Here is a 19349-nt window from a genome sequence, read left to right on the forward strand (position 1 = left end):
ATTTTATGAATGACCACAACCAATGACACCTCACTCTGTACTTGAAAAAAATTATAGAGCTCTGGATCCAAAATGTGCGCATGTTTATTCCTCCGAGTGAGACTCCCCACTATTAGCACAAACACAGAAAATCAACCCTGAAAAAACAGGATTATTGCTTTCATGGGTCCTGCTGTTTTACAGATAAAACACAAGACCGTGGCACAGTGTGTCGAATATTACTACACCTGGAAGAAACAGCTAAAGTTTGAGTGGAAGCGAACGCACTTGCTTGAGGAAGACGAGATAAAGCCTGAGGCAGAGAGTCCCGCTGATGGAAAAGAAATAAAAAAGCTGGTTAGAAATGCTGCTATTTATGCTCAGGTTAGTGAGGGGACAAGATGCAAACAGGTAAGGGGACCCCAGCTGCAGTACTCCAGGTGACTTGGCCTTTGCTGCCTGCATGGATGAAGCAGTCTGCAGAGTGGATGACAAGCTACCTTGCAACAATGGTGCATGAGGCCATACACATGGAAAGCGTGAAAAAGAATGGGGTTGTATGAGGAAACAGTAGTCAGAGAAAGGTACTTTTTCCACTTTGACCAGGAGTTCTGAAGGTTGCATTGCCTCCCCAGTGCCAAGGTCTAGGACACATCATTGTGCCTGGAAAAGGAGAGAGAGGAATAGTGGCACAACTACATTGGGAAGTGTAATCAAGAAGTCTCATTTGATGAGTACTTAGGTAGGTAGGGGCTAGCAGCTCCTACAGTAACCAGGGGCTAGAGAACAGGACCTCAGTTTTTAACCTCAGGCATCAAGATAAATCGATTAGGAACATACTGAGAAACGGAATACCATTTCATGGAGTATTGGCAGAGTGAGCAGCTTGGATAGGCTCTACGTGACATGGGCTGTGAGACCATCATCCTATTGGAGAGGATAAATAGGACAAGAAGTGTAATCTAGAAAGAGAGTGGGGGAAGGAACTGCTTTTTCAGGGCAAGATAGTTGAGAAACAAACAAAGAGAAACTCAGTAGAGTTAACCAAAATTGACATTTCGATACTGTAGAAGCGAGCAAAATGAAAAGGTTTAAATAAATTAAGCAGGTGAAAAGAGTGAAACTTGCTATCAATACAACACTAGAGAAGAACAACATATGGATGATAATGGAATAGTGTAGGTTAGATTGGCGTCAGATTGGTTTCACAGGTCAATGAGGGCCTGTACTGCGCTGTAATGTTCCAAATAAGTATGTTTGACCCAAATACATATTCATTGTGCACATCTATGGTGTATAAGGAACAAATTGAATTTGCATTGTCAATGTATTAAATGTGGAGATTTAGGATCTATTAGAGACGTAGCTGCAAGATGGTCAAGACTGGGAACTAAATATACCAGATTTGCAGGGTCTCTGGGATAGATGGAAAATGGTTGAACAGTAGGTTTACTCATTAAGGGTGAAATCATTGAACTTCCTTGATAGGATATAGCAAAAAGGTAAAAACATAGTGGATACTTTATGGGTATAATTAAAAAATAGAAAACAATTTAAGACTGTAATAGGATTTGTACATAAACCCCCTGTAACAAGTGTGAAGTTACAGCCTATATAAATACAAAAGTTAGTCAAGGATCTTGCAGTGAGAGGTTAGTTGTAATAGAGAATTTTAACTTTCAATATAGATTGGAAGGACAGGGTAGCACATATCAGCAAGATGGTGAATTATTTGAGTCTGTCTAGCAGACATTCTAGCCTAGCCACTCACCTCTAGATCTTCAAGCTTTGCACCAGATTGGGAGTTTATAAACAACAGATTGATATTTCTGTGCAGTACTGAAGTCTGGCATTGTTAGAGCTAGGGAAAATGATTAAATAGTTGATGAATTAGCTTTAGGCAAAGCATGATGAAAAAGTGATAGGGACAACTAACCAGAGAGGCAGAGCAGGCAAGTCATCTGAGAACATTAAGAGAAGCTGAAATATACATTCGGCAATAAGTAGTATGAAAGGGATTTGCTTCTTAAGACTGACTAGGTCGCCTATAGTATCCTTGAACTCTCTTTCTGTGCAGGAAACACATTTAGTAACAGCAACCGCAAATATAATCACTTGTAATATTTTCAGAGACCGCTGTGAGTAAATATTTTCAACTTTTTTTTCCTTTTCACCCCTTAGTCATTCTCAGAGAGTACAAGCATTCCTTCCCAGACAAGCGTGAGCAGAGAAAAACTAAAGAAGAAAATTGTACGGGCTAAGCCTAACCCTTCTCCATCAGTTCACTGTCAGACAGGAGTCCAAGACAAGAATGAGAAAAAGTTTACTGTGGGAAATTTCCCATGTAAAGAATGCACAAAGTAGGTTGGATTGTGAATGATGGGTTTAGGTGAAATTTCAGTCTGATATTGCAACGTTACTATTTTTCTGGTTAAATGCTATTGAGGTGCTCAAGAAGTAACTTTTGTTTTTATAGAGCCTGCTACCACTCGCTGATACAAAACACTTCACAGTACTTTAATTCCTTTTGAAATACAGTGACTGTTGCAATGTAGGGAATTGCAGCAAATCAGCTGAAGTTTCTGCCTCTTGAGCTGGAGACTTTTGTTTTGGGGAGTCCCAGATGTCAGGTAATTGTGCTTCAGATGTTTCTGCTTCCAAAAGCCCCCCATGTACAACTTCTATTTACACCTCTGCAGATTGACTTCCTATTGGAAGGTCTGAGTCACATAATGTTGCTCTACATTCTTAGGTGAGTACTAAGGAGTTGTGTGTTCTGCTTTTCACTCCAAAGCCATGAGCAGCCTTCTCTTTAGACTGTGCACAGGAAGGTTGTGTGACCTCACGTTTCCTAGCAGCCCCTCCTTTCTGCTCCTTTTGAGGTGAAACTGCAAGACTGAAAAGATGGACAGGAAGAGACCAGCTTGGTCTGTTGAACATATTCAAGACAAACAACAACTTGGACTTGTAGATTGCCTTTAACACAGTAAAACCGTCCCAGACTCTTTACAGTGGAGTTATTTAACAAAGCATTAGTCAGGATGTAATTAATCATGGCTCCCACATCTCTTCGCCCCCCTCCCCCTCCCCCCTCCAACAGATGTAATTGTCTGAGAGAATAAAACAGATGGAAAAGCCTTTAGCAAATTTAGGGAAAAAAATCTGGGTGTTCTTGGCAACATGGCCCTCAACTCACCACCCCCACAGTGAGAAAACATAACCTTATTTCAGGTAACCTGCCCCTTTTTGAAGTAAAACAAGAAGGTTTTGTGTTTTGCACGCTATTAATTGATGTTCAGAGAAATTTGTGTAAAGATGTTAATATTCCATTTAGTTTACTATACAACCCCAAGTTTTACAGAGTGTAGAACTACTGCAGCTTTCAGCCATAACGCTTCTTTCATAGGCATTTCTTTTTAGAGCTGGGTATAACTTCTGTCTATGGAGAAACATTCTTGAAGATTACTGCGAGATCAGCATCTGGCTTTGATGACACCTAATACTGTCAGACCACTTTCTGCTGTGCTTTCGATTCTGAGTTGAAGTCTTTTCTATCAGCAGTGTTTTTATCATTTATGTTGGCAAGTAACCATAATAATGTCTACAAACTAATAACACATCGTATTGCAGAAATTGATCGTTATCGTGCACTTTTATGTTTCAGAGTATTTGACAAAGTGAAAAGTCGAAATGCTCACATGAAATGTCATAGGCAGCAGGAGGAGCAGGAAAGGCAGGCAGAGATGAAACGATCGAGGATACGTGTAAAAGCTGAGCCAAAGGAGGAACCAGAGGAGACAGTCTTGGTCTTCACCTCCAACAATACGTCAAACATTACCACATCATAAAGACATTACCAGCATCTAGTAATTAGCAGAAGAGTAGAGGCTATAGGTGGAGAACAGTGATCTAAGTTTGATTGTTCACAACAGCTGGCACAACATGAAGCTATATGTGCCCATGCTGTAAAAATGTGATTTTAGATATTTTGATTTGGTTTGTCCGAAGGTGGGGCAGGAATGCACATTATTACATGGGACATCTCCTTAGTCTAAACTGCCAGATGCATGGAAACATGCTTGAGTCTGCAGATGATAATGAGGTTTTTTTTTAACATCTTACATTGGATTGCAATCTTCAAAATGAAAACCAGTCCTGATTTATGTTCTTAGTGTAATCTATATGATTTGCTGATGAGATGGAGAAACCCTCAATCAGTAATAACGTTAGACCTATAATGTCAAATCTGTGCTATCTTACTCAATATGCTTGCAGTTAACCATATCTCATTATAATCTTGTTGAGATAAAGAATGTTCTGTGCTGCTCCATTAACCATTTGATGGATAGATAAAAATTGGGGATGTCTTGGATTCTAAAGTAAAATTCACTGAAGTATGATCAGCAAAACTGTAGGGACCTGGACCATATTCAGAACAGGCAAAAATATAGAGGTTAAAGATTCTTTCTCCCAAAATAAAATGGAATGTGATTAATTGATGTTAACATTTTGCATTATAGCAGAAGCTAACACCAAGAACAGTTTATAAACAGTCAATCAATCACCATCTCTAAATTCCCATTGGAACTGAGAGACAAGTAGGGAAGTCAGTTTGGAGAGTAGGTAAACTGCATGTTAAATGCTACCCAGTTCAATGTCTAAACTGTAACAGTGTGGTATAAAAACAATTATCTTTGCCCGCCTTGAGTTGAGTTCTGCACAGGGAAGATAAGTAGCTGAGTTACTGGTAAGCTTTGATCAGTGTTGTTTGTAACCAGCCAAAAGAGGAAACAAGCCTTAGACCTTTCTTTCTTTCTATCCAAAGTTCTGCCCCTCTAGCAGAGAACATGGACCTGATCTTCCAGTTCAGCACCATGTCTCTCAAGGAAGCTTGTTTTCTCTCCTTTTAATTGAAGAGTAGTTCCCTTGGTTTCTACTCTCTGGTCTCTATCAGTAGTTGTGCACTAAAGGCAATCACAAGAGGAAGGGTTATGGGAACTACCTGGTAAACTTGTGTGCTCAATGCCACAAGAAGATGCACAAGTTTGTTTGAGGAGCAAGTCTCCCTTTTGAGACAAGAGCCTGGACTTCATTTGGCAGGTACTTGCTCAGCAGTACAGGGCTAGAAAGCTGTATCATGTTACTTTGAAGACATTGATCTTGTTCCTGTATCAGCCAGCTGTTCAGAGCATACGTTCCAGCAGGAGTGACTAAATAGTGAGCATGCAAGACAGCCAAAATTGTTAATTCTCCAACTCCAAGGTGCTGAGGGTAACTGCAGAATTTCAGTTGTTGCCCTGCCCTGAAATGATTAATATTTTTAATCCTCTTGCTTTGCATTTTTAACAATGGTGATTTTTCACTGCCTGTGGCAATGTAAATATAATTGCTTCAGTCTTATATTTTATACTGTACTGAAAGATTTTTGCAGTATGTTTTAGCTGTTTTAAGCAGGGATTCTGGGCCCTCTTAACCCCAAATTTCTGGTCAACATTCACTTCAGGCAGGAGCAGCAGTTTTTTTTTAATATTAAGGACAATCACAGATGTCTTTTTGCCAAATCTCTAGGTAGGATACACATGGACTATTTTTAAGTTAGCTGGACCTGAAAGGCATCAAACTTTATACACTAGCATTGGGTATACCTGTCAGAAAGACTCTTCATTCAGCCATCTGAAAACCAATGTGTCATTAATTTTCATTTGGGAAAGATCGCAGCTAACAACTTTATAAATTTCTTTAAAATATTTCTTACATTAATACGACTACGAATTGGGGACAGAATTTTCTCAAGGAAAATTTCTTTTTAGTTTATGGGAGGGGCACGTACTTCAATTGAAAGTAACCTGCACATTTTGAACTTAAAAGTGCCTGCTACTGAAGTTATCTTAGTCTTTCCTCAGCCCATTCATGTCACCTCTGAGGCGACAGAATCTTTCAGATTGCTATATGCTATAACCTGGCCACCTAAGTATTCAACAGTCCCAAAATGCATTAGATTAAAAAAAAAGTTAAAATGCCACACGAGTGGAAATAAGATCAATATGTTTCAGAAACATTCAGCAGATATTGTCTTCATACCAAGGAACAAGTTAAACACTGGGGTGTACACCTCTAAGGCCTGATAACACTACACATCTTGGCAAGAGGTACTATACCAGCCCAGTATTATCTGTAAATTGAGCCACAATAGACTTGTATCCCATTAATCTATACTAGATTAATATGCAGATTTTACTTGTTGAATGGACATTGAGAGAAGAGAAATGCATTAAGCAACAGAGCAACTATTTCAGTTGTTCTGTTTCATTTCTTTCAGTTACTGTCAGTTTATCATAAAATGTGAAGTCTTTAAAATGAATGCTGAAACAATTGACTCAGGCTCCACAAAGTATCAGAACATTATTTTAGTTTGACAGGAGAGATGAGTAATGTGGTAATCCCTCACAAATTCATCCAAACATTTTTTTTTGAAAACAACAAAGTCTAAACTCATACTTTTTTTCACACTTTCTCATAACCTGAAAGATACAAAATGGAACAGGTTTTGCTTTACATGAGTTGTGTTTTTCATTGTACATTGCTGGATATTTCCTTATCATACAAATCCAAAAGGAATTCATAGATTACTAGAAAATTAAAGTAGGAATGGATGTATTTTTACTTTTGCCTGAAATGCAGTTTCATTTGTATATGATATTTTTACAAATACTGCATATGCAAGTGTTTAATGCATTTCTGTTGGAGAAGTGGTAAAAGAAGGAACAGAATGGACATATCCTCTTGATCCAATTACCTCAATTCCTCCTCAGAACAGTGTGCTGTCTGTGTAATTCAGCAACACAAAGTGTTTCAGTTTCATTGATTGGGAACTTTGTGCAGAATAGAATCTGTTAAAGAATTAAGTGAAAACCCACTAATGCTGTAAACACAAGGTCCTGTGGAGTTAACTTGCTTTACAAATATGCAGGATTGTTTCAATAAATGCAATGTTGACTGTTGAGGTTTTTTTTGGTTTGTGCATAAGCAGCAGGAACAAACATTTCGGGAAAGTGAAAGGATGCATCATGTTTTTTTTAAACCTCCTTAACGATCATAAATATCTTGACCTCTACAAACACAATTAGCCAGGTCTAAAACCAGAAAATACAGTCAGATATTATGCATTATAATGTTGAGATTGCAGGTGAAAGGAAGTAAGAGGCTGTTACATATTGACTAACAGGATAAAGGGTTTGTTGTTTGAAATTATTGATTAAAGTTCCACATTCCCATGCATTTGCTACCACACTTGTATACCTCCAAAATGGTAATCTTGCTAATTTGAGTAGGACTAAATGATAACTAAATGTTACTGTGGAAGTAACAAAGCTCAACACCATTTCAGATTTGCTGGGAAGAGTTTACAGCATGCAGTTTACTCCATTGTGACTCCTGGCAGTGACTGCAAGCAGGTGATAAACGATTGTGAACCCTCCCTGACCTAATGTCTGAAGCCAACTACAGATGTGAATGTGCGCAAGTCTAAAACCAGAACGTTCTCAAATATGAAACTGGGGATTTTCCTGAATTTCAGTCAGCATCATCTCCTAAAAAGCAGCAGCCAGATTTACTTTTTATACTGCTCTATCACTCATAGATTTCCTTAATTTCCCTACTCCAGTGATAACCATTTCCAATGTAAAGCAGTCTTTGCACCCTAAAACCAACTTCTCAATCAAATTTTCCCTCCGATGAATACAAAATGCATTTAACAGGTTGACTGGCTTAAGCGTGCAAACGACGTATCTGGAAGCATAACTTTTTCTAACCCCTGAAACAATGTATCAAGGAGTGGATTATCTGACCATGGTTCTCTCTGAGGGAGCAGCCAATTGATGCAGGCACAGTCAATGTTTCATTCAAACAGCAAGTATGTAAATGAATATATAAACAAAGAAATTTTCATATTAAAACAAAAATTTAATCTGCAAAAACCATAACCTGAAGCAAAAAAACCAAACTACTGGGTAACCAGAACTTTGGTCCTACAGAAACAACTCTGCAGAAACAACACATCAGACAAGAAGATTAACTTTCTAGAAAAAATGTTTAACCCAAAAGAGGTTTTCTTCTGAGACAGTCTGTTCGGTCCTCACTGCTCTATAAACTGGACAGGTTGCAGATAGTTGGCAAAACCACTCTCTTCTCAGACAAAATTAGGTCTGATCAGGAGCCTAGTGACAGACAGTATGATGTTAAGAGTTCATCCATTAATGACAAAAGCAGTCAGGTTTGTTCCCGATCAGTGTCTGAATGAAAGATGGCTGTAAGGGCAAGGCTGGTCCTTACTCCATCCAATGTGGCTTGTTTTAAAACACCAATGCATGATTTGATAAAAAGGAGCAAGCTTTCTAATGGGGTAGGGGGCAAATCAAATTATTTCTACAAAAATACTGAGATCTACAAGCAGCACACTCAGGTGCTCCAAAGACCTGAAGAGGGACATCTGTGAGCTAAAAAAGAAAATTGGTGCAATCAATCATTCTCCTTGTAGAGCACTGAGCTGCTGAGCCAGACCAGCAGTTACTTTCCTGCCTGCTGGGCTTGTCGGCGAAGCAGGATGTAGATCTTCTCCTTGAGCCAGTCCTTGTTGTAAGGTTGGTAAGTCTGTGTGTCTGCTCGATATCTGGAGAAGCAAATAAATAGGATTGTCTAATCATTTAATCATTCAATACCAGCCAGACTCCTGCACCATATAAAACCAGATAACTCCAATGTTTCCCCACAGTCAGTGGTTCCCATTTGAAAGGGGGCAGTAATTTGCAACCACTGCCATTTCTCACTTAGTTTGGCCTCCATGTGACTCAAAACCCACAGCAATGTAATTGACTTTAAACTGCCCTCTGAACGATTAGAGGGCAATAAAATTGCAGGTCTAGCTAGTGACACCCACATCCCAAATAAATTTTTAAAAAGCATTTTTGCTCCTTGTTCATGCACAGGTTATTTTTCCCTTATTTCTTCTTAGAATTTTTGGGCATCACTGATAAAGCTATTATTATCTATCTCTAATTGCCCTTAAGCTATGTGACGGTATTTCAGACGATAGTTAAAAGAGTCAACCAGATTTTTGAGTCACACATTGTAGGCCAGACCAGGTAAGGATGGCAGATGACCTGCATACTATTTGCAAGATAAATGCAGAAATCCACAAAAGATCCTTTGCACCTTCCAAATTCTCAACCACTTCCATCTAAAAGGACAAGGGCAACAGATACACAGGGACAACCTCCCCCCCCCCCCCCCCCCAGCGCAAATTCCCCTCCAAGCCACTCATCATCCCGACTTGGAAATACATCACTGTTCCTTCAGTGTCACTGGGTCAGAATCCTGGAATTCCATCAGGGCACTGTGGGTCAACACACAGCACATGGAGTGCAGCGGTTCAAGAAAGCAGCTCACCCCCACCTTCTCAAGGGGGAAACTAGGGACAGGTAATAAATACTGGGCAGAGCCAATGATGTCCATGCCTCATGATAGAATAAAAACATTCCTTTGCTAAAAGACATTGGTAAACCAGATAGGTTTTTGCAACAACCTATGGTATTGAGATTAGCTTTAGATTCCAGATTTATTACGAAAGAGATAGTGCTAGAAAAGTTAAAAAGTCTTAAAATTGATAAATCTCCTGGCCCCGATGGGATACACCCTAGAGTTCTGAGAGAGGTTGCTGAGGAAATAGCAGAGGCATTGGTTGAGATCTTTCAAGAGTCACTGGAGTCAGGAAAGGTCCCGGATGATTGGAAGATGGCTGTAGTAACCCCCTTGTTCAAGAAAGGATCAAGGCAAAAGATGGAAAATTATAGGCCAATCAGCTTAACCTCGGTTGTTGGTAAAATTCTAGAATCCATCATTAAGGATGAGGTTTCTAAATTCTTGGAAGAGCAGAGTCTGATTAGAACAAGTCAACATGGATTTAGTAAAGGGAGGTCATGCCTGACAAACCTGTTGGAATTTTTTGAAGAGGTAACAAGTAGGTTAGACCAGGGGAACCCAGTGGATGTGGTCTATCTGGACTTTCAAAAGGCCTTTGATAAGGTGCCACACGGGAGACTGCTGAGCAAGGTGAGGGCCCATGGTGTTCGAGGTGAGCTGCTGGGATGGATTGAGGATTGGCTATCTAACAGAAGGCAGAGAGTTGGGATAAAAGGTTCTTTTTCAGAATGGCAGCCGGTGACGAGCGGTGTCCCGCAGGGTTCGGTGCTGGGGCCACAGCTGTTCGCATTATATATTAATGATTTGGATGAGGGAACCGGGGGCATTCTAGCGAAGTTTGCCGATGATACAAAGTTAGGTAGACAGGCAGGTAGTACTGAGGAAGTGGGGAGGCTACAGAAGGATCTAGACAGGTTGGGAGAGTGGTCCAGGAAATGGCTGATGGAATTTAACGTGAGCAAGTGCGAGGTCTTGCACTTTGGCAAAAAGAATATAGGAATGGACTACTTTCTAAATGGTGAGAAACTTAATAAAGCCAAAGCACAAAGGGATCTGGGAGTGCTAGTCGAGGATTCTCTAAAGGTAAACATGCAGGTTGAGTCTGTGATTAAGAAAGCGAATGCAATGTTGTCTCTTATCTCAAGAGGGTTGGAATATAAAAGCAGAGATGTACTACTAAGACTTTATAAAGCTCTGGTTAGGCCCCATTTGGAGTACTGTGTCCAGTTTTGGTCCCCACACCTCAGGAAGGACATACTGGCACTGGAACGTGTCCAGCGGAGATTCACACGGATGATCCCTGGAATGACAGGTCTAGCATATGAGGAACGGCTGAGGATACTGGGATTGTATTCGTTGGAGTTTAGAAGATTAAGGGGAGATCTAATAGAGACGTACAAAATAATACATGGCTTTGAAAAGGTGGATGCTAGAAAATTGTTTCTGTTAGGCGAGGAGACTAGGACCCGTGGACACAGCCTTAGAATTAGAGGGGGTCATTTCAGAACGGAAATGCGGAGACATTTCTTCAGCCAGAGAGTGGTGGGCCTGTGGAATTCATTGCCACGGAGTGCAGTGGAAGCCGGGACGCTAAATGTCTTCAAGGCCGAGATTGATAGGTTCTTGTTGTCTAGAGGAATTAAGGGCTACGGGGAGAACGCTGGCAAGTGGAGCTGAAATGCGCATCAGCCATGATTGAATGGCGGAGTGGACTCGATGGGCCGAATGGCCTTACTTCCACTCCTATGTCTTATGGTCTTATGGTCTTATTAATTGATTTTAAATTCCATAAACAACTGTGAGTTTTTAAATTCACGTCTAAGGGTCTTTGTATTCCTAGCAGAATTCCCTCTAAACAGTGTAACTGTGCAGCCACTCAGCTTTGGCCAGCACACTGGCTTCCACTTTCAGGAAGCTGCTGCTGAGTACAGATCTTGGAAATCTTCACTGTAGAGAGAATTGTTAGAGGGAATTTAGGGAGATTACTAGTCAAATGAGGGGACAGTGAGGTCTGCAGATGCTGGAGAGCAGAGTTGAGAGTACGTTGCTGGAAAAGCACAGCAGGTCGGGCAGCATCCGGGGAGCAGGAAAATCGATGTTTCAGGCATAAGCTGGGAGCCTCAGATGGAGAGATAAATGGGAGAGGGGTAGGGCTGGAGAGAAGGTAGCTGAGAGTGCAATTGATAGAGGGGGAGTAAAGGGGATAGGTCGGAGAGGAGGGTGGAACGGATAGGTGGGGAGGAAGATTGGCAGGCAGGACAAGTCATGAGGGGGGTGCTGAGCTGGAAGATTGGAACCCGGGTAAGGTGGGGGGGGAGGGGAAATGAGGAAACTGGTGAAGTCCACATTGATGCCCTGGGTTGAAGGGTCACCTGCATGTCCTCGGCAGAGCGAGAGGGGGAAACTGAAATGTTTAGCCACATGGAAATTGTGGGCCTGCTCCATCGCCACTCCCTCACCACCTGACACTTGGAGGAAGAACGCCTTCCGTTTCGGGACCCTTCAACCCCAGGGCATCAATGTGGACTTCACCAGTTTTCTCATTTCCCCTTCCACCCACCTTACCCTGATTCCAACCTTACAGCTCAGCACCACCCTCATGACCTGTCCTACCTGCCAATCATCCTTCCCACCTATCCGCTCCATCCTCCTTCCTGAACTATCACCTTTAACCCCACCTCCATCCACCTAATGCACTCTCAGCTACCTTCTCCCAGGCCCCACCTCCCTCCCATTTATCTCTTCACCCCCAAGGCTCCCAGTCTCATTCCTGATGAAGGGCTCCAACCCAAAATGTCAATTTTTCTGCTCCTCTGATGCTGCCTGACCTGCTATGCTTTGCCAGCAATGTAGTCTCTACTATAAGTGACAATGACCACTGCACTGTCATTTCATTACTACGCTGAAATGTGGTTTGACATCTGAAGTAGTTCCATAGATTTATAGAATTCCCTACTGTATGGAAGCAGGCCATTCAGTCCATCGAGTCCACACCAACCCTCTGAAGACCATCCCACCCAGACCCACCACTCCACTCTATTCCTGTGACTCTGCATTTCCTATGGCTAATCCACACAACCTGCACATCTTCGGACTGTGGTAGGAAATGAGCATTCTCTGAGGAAACCCACACAGACACGGGGAGAACTTGCACGCTCCACACAGTCACCCAAAGGTGGAATTGAACCTGGGTCCCTGGTGGTGTGAGGCAGTAGTGCTAACCACGGAGCCACCATGCCATTCTATCATTCACAATTAAAATGCTGGTTTACTAGAAAATAATTTCTATCATTTTAAACTAAAATATTTGCTGCAACAATAAAGCCATTATTCTTTGTGCATAATGATATTTCAGGGTGAGTCTAATTGCACAGCTAATTTAAAGTGCTGGAATTAGCTTTATATTCCAGATGTATTAATTGATTTTAAATTCCATAGGCTACTGTCAACCCTGGCAGACATGCATAAAGTAGAGCTGGAATAATCAGAGATGATGTCAGGAATAACGTTTCACAAACAGTAATGGAAATCTACCCCCCCCCCCCACCCCCAACAAAAGTCTGCTCAGGTTAAAGTAGAGTCAAGTAAAAATGTCAAAATTAAGAGAAATTGATAGATTGTTGGTTAAGATATTGCTGTCAGGTGTAGTAACAGTGACTGCACTTACACGAGGCAGCTGAGGTCAGCAAGGTCATCAATGAAGTCAAAGAGCTGGCTAATGTCATACGTGATAGACGGACTGTTTGGGTTCATTCGCTTTAAATGTTCTTCAAACATTTTGCAGACACCTGAGAAGAGATAAATAAAAGCTCTGCCTAAGTCACAATATATTTTAACTTCAGTCTGATACCTTGTGCTGAACTGAATATTCTCAAAAGGAAGCTTAAAACTGTGTTGCTGGAAAAGCGCAGCAGGTCAGGCAGCATCAAAGGAGCAGGAGAATCGACATTTCAGGCATCAGCCCTTCTTCAAGAATCTCCTGTCCCTTGGATGCTGCCTGACCTGCTGCGCTTTTCCAGCAACACACCTTTAAGCTCTGATCTCCAGCATCTGCAGTCGTCACTTTCTCCCATTCTCAAAAGGAACTCTGCATTCACCCTCCCCGCTGCTCCCAGAACTTCACAGTTTGTCAGAATTAGCAGATCCACCACAATACATTTGTTGGCTTTCCGAAAAGGAACAATGACTGGGGAAAACAGGGGAGGCCACAAGAAAATAAACAGAGTGGCTGATAACTGCGGCACAAGAAACAAATAGTTGCTTGTGTCCTACTGCAATATAAACAGATCACGTTTGAGGAGTCGGAATGGCCTGAGCAACCCAGGGGCAGGAAGAGAGAAAACAAGAAACTGTTGTAGAGGATGTTTTCTCACGGGGGCAATCTAGGTTGAGAGGTCAGTTTTAGGATAAGGGACAGTAGATTTATGAGAGAGGTGTGGAGGAATTACTTCTCTCAAGAAATGTGAATCTGTGGAATTCACTCCCCTAAAGTGTGGTGAATGGCTGTACACAAAGTTATGGAGATGGACAACTTTTTAAATTAGTAATGGGTTAAAGGGTTATGGGGAGCAGGCAGGAAAGTGGAGTTGAGGCTGAGATGAGATCATTTGTAATTGTATCAAATAGCAGGGCAAGCTTGAGGGGCCGAATGGCCTCTTCTTGCTCCTAACCCTGATTTTCTAAGCCAGGGTCCTATGGTGCTCGATCAAGAACTGCCCCACTGGAATCTTTATGGACAGGGGTTTGAGTAAAGGAGATTCTATAGGTCAGTCTGTGATGCACAAATTAAGTATGGTGCCTATTGAAATGTAAACTACAGTGAGAGCTGCCCAGAGAGAAAAGCTAGATTATAAATTGCAAATGCAGAACAGGCTGTGTAAACAAAACGCCCAAGGTGGCCAAGCACTTTTTGTGAGACAGCAAACAAAAACTCAACCCTAATGTCCTGTTTGTGATTGGAAAATGGGAGACATCCACTCATCAGATCATAGCTTTTAATTTCAGTGTCTTAACACGTGCACACTACATTAAAGATTGATCAGTGAGTCATACCTTCCATACATTCATTGACAGATTCATAATCTGCGTAGGTCCTTCCCTCTGGCCGTTTAGTAGGTTGTACAAGGAGAATTGTGTGTGACTAGAACAGAGTAAATAGGAAAACAAGACAAATTAAAAGCTTAGAAAAAGCATGAAATTTTGTGAGAGACTGCTCAATCTTTGGGCAAACAGAATGCACCAATCCCAAATTCCATTCTTTGCTGCATTCCTTTGAAACTGAAATTCCCTCAGCGTTTCAGACACCTTCCCATGGCAATTTTTCCACATTCTCTCAACAATTTGAGCAAGTACACTTCTTCACAATACTATGTTTTTAAAACTGGTTCAATGTCACTGGAAGCGAAGTCACTGGGTTTCTATCTGAGGTTTGGCTACTTCACTGATTAGCTTAGGGAGTCTGCCTCACCATTAGTTAATTCACAACAACCTGCATTAACATCGTACTTTAAACTTAACAGAACTGCTTCATGTGTGCAATTATCAAACAGACACACAAAGCTGTTAGATCAGGTGACCAAAAGCAGGGTAACACAGGCAATTTTTTTAAGGAATGTGTTTGAGAAGAGAGAGAATGGAGACTTTCAGGGACAGAATTTCTGAACTTGGAGCCCAGGCAGCTGGAAGTTCTGGCCTATGTGCAAAGCAACTAAAATTGGGAGCAAAAATAGAAACTGCTGGAGAAACTCAGAAGGTCTGGCAGCATCTGTGGAGAGAAAAATAAAAGAGTTAATGTTTTAGGGCCACTGAGTCTTCATCAGAACTTGGTGATACTTAAGAGACCAACACAGGAGGGGTGCAGAGGACTGTGCGCTGCAGGCGGCGAGAGAAAGGGGAAGCTGAAACCACAAAGGCATTGAAAAACCACATGTTTTAAAAAAAGATTGAGGCTTTGACAGACTGAAGAGCGCAATCTGGTGAACTGCAACTGTTTTTTTTAGGGGGCGGGGGGTGGGCGTTGGAGATTCTGACTGTTTTGGAGTCTGGGGCACTCCGACAGTTTCTTTTTTGGGTGCACGGGGTGTTGGGAATTCGGATCAATTTTGCTGCAAAAAATGGACAATTGATCTTTATCTGCCGTGGATGAAGGGTGAACTGACTACACTCCTCGGACGCTGCCTGATGTACTGTGCTTTTCCACAGAGTGGTGGGGAAAGAGAAGGAAAGGCAAAGGTTAAGACACCCAGCCTCTCCAATCCGGGCACTGCAGGATGTTGTTAGTGGTGGCGGAAGCAGGGAGGGGGTTGGCTTTGCTTTTCCTTTGGTGGGAGTTGAGGAGGGAGGGAAAGGTTTGGACCCCTCTCCCGGAGGAATTTGGAAACAGCAGCACGGGGGAGGGGAGGATGGCTTTTTTCTTGCGGGGAGGGAATGAGAGTGGGGGGTGGGGGGGGGGCAAGAGAAGAAGGGCCTGAACGACACTCAGGATGGGGGGGGGGGGGCAGGATGGGGGGGGAGCGATGTGGGGGAGGGGAGCGGGGAGGGGGAGGCCAGTAAAGGAAAGGGAGGGGGTGGGCGAGGGGGGGGTTGAGGGATGGCGAGGGCGGGGCGAGGGATGGCGAGGGCGAGGGCAGGGGAGGGGGGCGAGGGCAAAGGAGGGAACGAGGGAGGGCAGGCAAAGGCGAGGGCGCAGGCGCGGGCGGGCGAGGGAGGACGGGTGAGAGGGAGGGCGTGGGAGGTCAGGGGAGGGCAGGCGAGGTGGGGGGGGGCGAGGAGAGGGGGGGCCGAGGATGGGGGGGGGCCGAGGATGGGGGAAGGGGGGGGGCGAGGATGGGGGAAGGGGGGGGGCGAGGATGGGGGAAGGGGGGGGGCGAGGATGGGGGAAGGGGGGGGGGCGAGGATGGGGGAAGGGGGGGGGGCGAGGATGGGGGAAGGGGGGGGGCGAGGATGGGGGAAGGGGGGGGGCGAGGATGGGGGAAGGGGGGGGGCGAGGATGGGGGAAGGGGGGGGGCGAGGATGGGGGAAGGGGGGGGGCGAGGATGGGGGAAGGGGGGGCGAGGATGGGGGAAGGGGGGGCGAGGATGGGGGAAGGGGGGGCGAGGATGGGGGAAGGGGGGGCGAGGATGGGGGAAGGGGGGGCGAGGATGGGGGAAGGGGGGGCGAGGATGGGGGAAGGGGGGGGCGAGGATGGGGGAAGGGGGGGCGAGGATGGGGGAAGGGGGGGCGAGGATGGGGGAAGGGGGGGCGAGGATGGGGGAAGGGGGGGCGAGGATGGGGGGAGGGGGGGCGAGGATGGGGGGGTGAGGATGGGGGGAGGGGGGGTGAGGATGGGGGGAGGGGGGGGTGAGGATGGGGAGGGGGTGAGGATGGGGGGGGTGAGGATGGGGGGAGGGGGGGTGAGGATGGGGGGAGGGGGGGTGAGGATGGGGGGAGGGGGGGTGAGGATGGGGGGAGGGGGGGGTGAGGATGGGGGGAGGGGGGGTGAGGATGGGGGGAGGGGGGGTGAGGATGGGGGGAGGGGGGGTGAGGATGGGGGTGAGGATGGGGTGAGGATGGGGGTGAGGATGGGGGTGAGGATGGGGATGGGGGGGGTGAGGATGGGGGGAGGGGGGGTGAGGATGGGGGTGAGGATGGGGGGGGGTGAGGATGGGGGGGGGTGAGGATGGGGGGGGGGTGAGGATGGGGGAGGGGGTGAGGATGGGGGAGGGGGTGAGGATGGGGGAGGGGGTGAGGATGGGGGAGGGGGTGAGGATGGGGGGAGGGGGGGGTGAGGATGGGGGGAGGGGGGGGTGAGGATGGGGGGAGGGGGGGTGAGGATGGGGGTGAGGATGGGGGTGAGGATGGGGGGAGGGGGGGTGAGGATGGGGAGGGGGTGAGGATGGGGGGAGGGGGGGGGTGAGGATGGGGGGAGGGGGGGTGAGGATGGGGGTGAGGATGGGGGAGGGGGGGTGAGGATGGGGGTTAGGATGGGGGTGAGGATGGGGGTGAGGATGGGGGGGGGGGGGGTGAGGATGGGGGAGGGGGGTGAGGATGGGGGAGGGGGGGTGAGGATGGGGGTGAGGATGGGGGAGGGGGGGTGAGGATGGGGGGAGGGGGGGGTGAGGATGGGGGGAGGGGGGGGTGAGGATGGGGGGAGGGGGGGTGAGGATGGGGGGAGGGGGGGTGAGGATGGGGGAGGGGGGGTGAGGATGGGGGAGGGGGGGTGAGGATGGGGGGAGGGGGGGTGAGGATGGGGGGGAGGGGGGGTGAGGATGGGGGGGAGGGGGGGTGAGGATGGGGGGAGGGGGGGTGAGGATGGGGGGAGGGGGGGGTGAGGATGGGGGGAGGGGGGGTGAGGATGGGGGGGTGAGGATGGGGGGAGGGGGGGTGAGGATGGGGGGGTGAGGATGGGGGGAGGGGGGGGGTGAGGATGGGGGGGTGAGGATGGGGGAGGGGGGGTGAGGATGGGGGAGGGGGGGTGAGGATGGGGGGTGGGGGGGTGAGGATGGGGGGGGTGAGGATGGGGGGAGGGGGGGTGAGGATGGGGGGGGTGAGGATGGGGGAGGGGGGGTGAGGATGGGGGGGGTGAGGATGGGGGAGGGGGGGGGTGAGGATGGGGGGAGGGGGGTGAGGATGGGGGGAGGGGGGGTGAGGATGGGGGGAGGGGGGGGTGAGGATGGGGGGAGAGGGGGGGTGAGGATGGGGGGAGGGGGGGTGAGGATGGGGGGAGGGGGGGGTGAGGATGGGGGGGGTGAGGGGGGGGGGGTGAGGATGGGGGAGGGGGGGGTGAGGATGGGGGGAGGGGGGGGTGAGGATGGGGGAGGGGGGGGTGAGGATGGGGGGAGGGGGGGGTGAGGATGGGGGGAGGGGGGGGTGAGGATGGGGGAGGGGGGGGTGAGGATGGGGGGGGTGAGGAGGGGGGGGGTGAGGATGGGGGGGGTGAGGAGGGGGGAGGGGGGGGTGAGGATGGGGGGAGGGGGGGGTGAGGAGGGGGGAGGGGGGGGTGAGGAGGGGGGAGGGGGGGGTGAGGATGGGGGGAGGGGGGGGTGAGGATGGGGGGGGTGAGGAGGGGGGAGGGGGGGTGAGGATGGGGGGGTGAGGATGGGGGGAGGGGGGGGTGAGGATGGGGGGGGTGAGGATGGGGGAGGGGGGGTGAGGATGGGGGAGGGGGGGGTGAGGAGGGGGGAGGGGGGGGTGAGGATGGGGGGAGGGGGGGGTGAGGATGGGGGGGGTGAGGAGGGGGGAGGGGGGGGGGATGATGGGGGGAGGGGGGGTGAGGATGGACATTCCCCCCGATCCTGGGGGGGGTCTCAAGGCTCCGAGCCCCCTCCCGCAGGTCGGTTTCCCCCCAATATAAACCCCCAGGTTGAAGTCTCTCACCATTTCTTTAATTGTATATAATTTTTCCGCCGCAGTTTGTTTTCAGCCTCACGAGACACACACACAGAGGGAGACGGGAAGGAATAAAAATGGACACCGGAAGTCACCACCTTCGACCCGGAAGCGCGGGGAGGCCGGGCCCCGCCCAGTTTTGGTGAGAGGGCGGGGCGGGCTGGGGGGCGGGGCGGGGGCGGGCCGGGCCGGGGGGCGGGGCGGGCCGGGCCGGGGGGCGGGGCGGGCTGGGGGGCGGGGCGGGGGCGGGCCGGGCCGGGGGGCGGGGGCGGGCCGGGCCGGGGGGCGGGGGCGGGGCGGGCCGGGGGGCGGGGCGGGGGCGGGCCGGGCCGGGGGGCGGGGCGGCCGGGCCGGGGGGCGGGGCGGGGCGGGGGCGGGCCGGGCCGGGGGGCGGGGCGGGCCGGGCCGGGGGGCGGGGCGGGGGCGGGCGGGGCGGCCGGGCCGGGGGGCGGGGCGGCCGGGCCGGGGGGCGGGGCGGGGGCGGGCCGGGCCGGGGGGCGGGGCGGGGTCCCCCCGGTCGGTCCCCG

The 19349-nt window shown here is 48.0% G+C and overlaps 2 protein-coding genes across 2 annotated transcripts in view; one reads left to right on the plus strand and one right to left on the minus strand.

Moving 5' to 3' along the window:
* The window catches only part of LOC140454690 (zinc finger protein 541-like), a 53878-nt gene extending 46846 nt beyond the window's left edge, over positions 1–7032 (plus strand). Inside the window, exons 16-18 of the mRNA XM_072549617.1 lie at positions 184–336; positions 2161–2339; positions 3644–7032. Coding sequence (XP_072405718.1) covers positions 184–336; positions 2161–2339; positions 3644–3827 — 516 coding nt within the window. The 3' untranslated portion in view covers positions 3828–7032. The remainder of the gene's footprint in view (positions 1–183; positions 337–2160; positions 2340–3643) is intronic.
* Positions 7033–7920: 888 nt separating this feature from the next.
* erh (ERH mRNA splicing and mitosis factor) lies at positions 7921–18965 on the minus strand. Its single transcript, XM_072549553.1, has 4 exons — positions 18811–18965; positions 14509–14596; positions 13124–13244; positions 7921–8647 (listed from the first exon to the last, which is right to left on the minus strand). The coding sequence occupies exons 1-4, from the start codon at positions 18811–18813 to the stop codon at positions 8545–8547; spliced, it is 315 nt and encodes a 104-aa protein (XP_072405654.1). The 5' UTR covers positions 18814–18965; the 3' UTR covers positions 7921–8544.
* Between the last annotated feature and the right edge of the window lie 384 nt (positions 18966–19349).

Source organism: Chiloscyllium punctatum, chromosome 29 (genome assembly GCF_047496795.1).
Source record: "Chiloscyllium punctatum isolate Juve2018m chromosome 29, sChiPun1.3, whole genome shotgun sequence".
Classification (NCBI taxonomy): domain Eukaryota; kingdom Metazoa; phylum Chordata; class Chondrichthyes; order Orectolobiformes; family Hemiscylliidae; genus Chiloscyllium; species Chiloscyllium punctatum.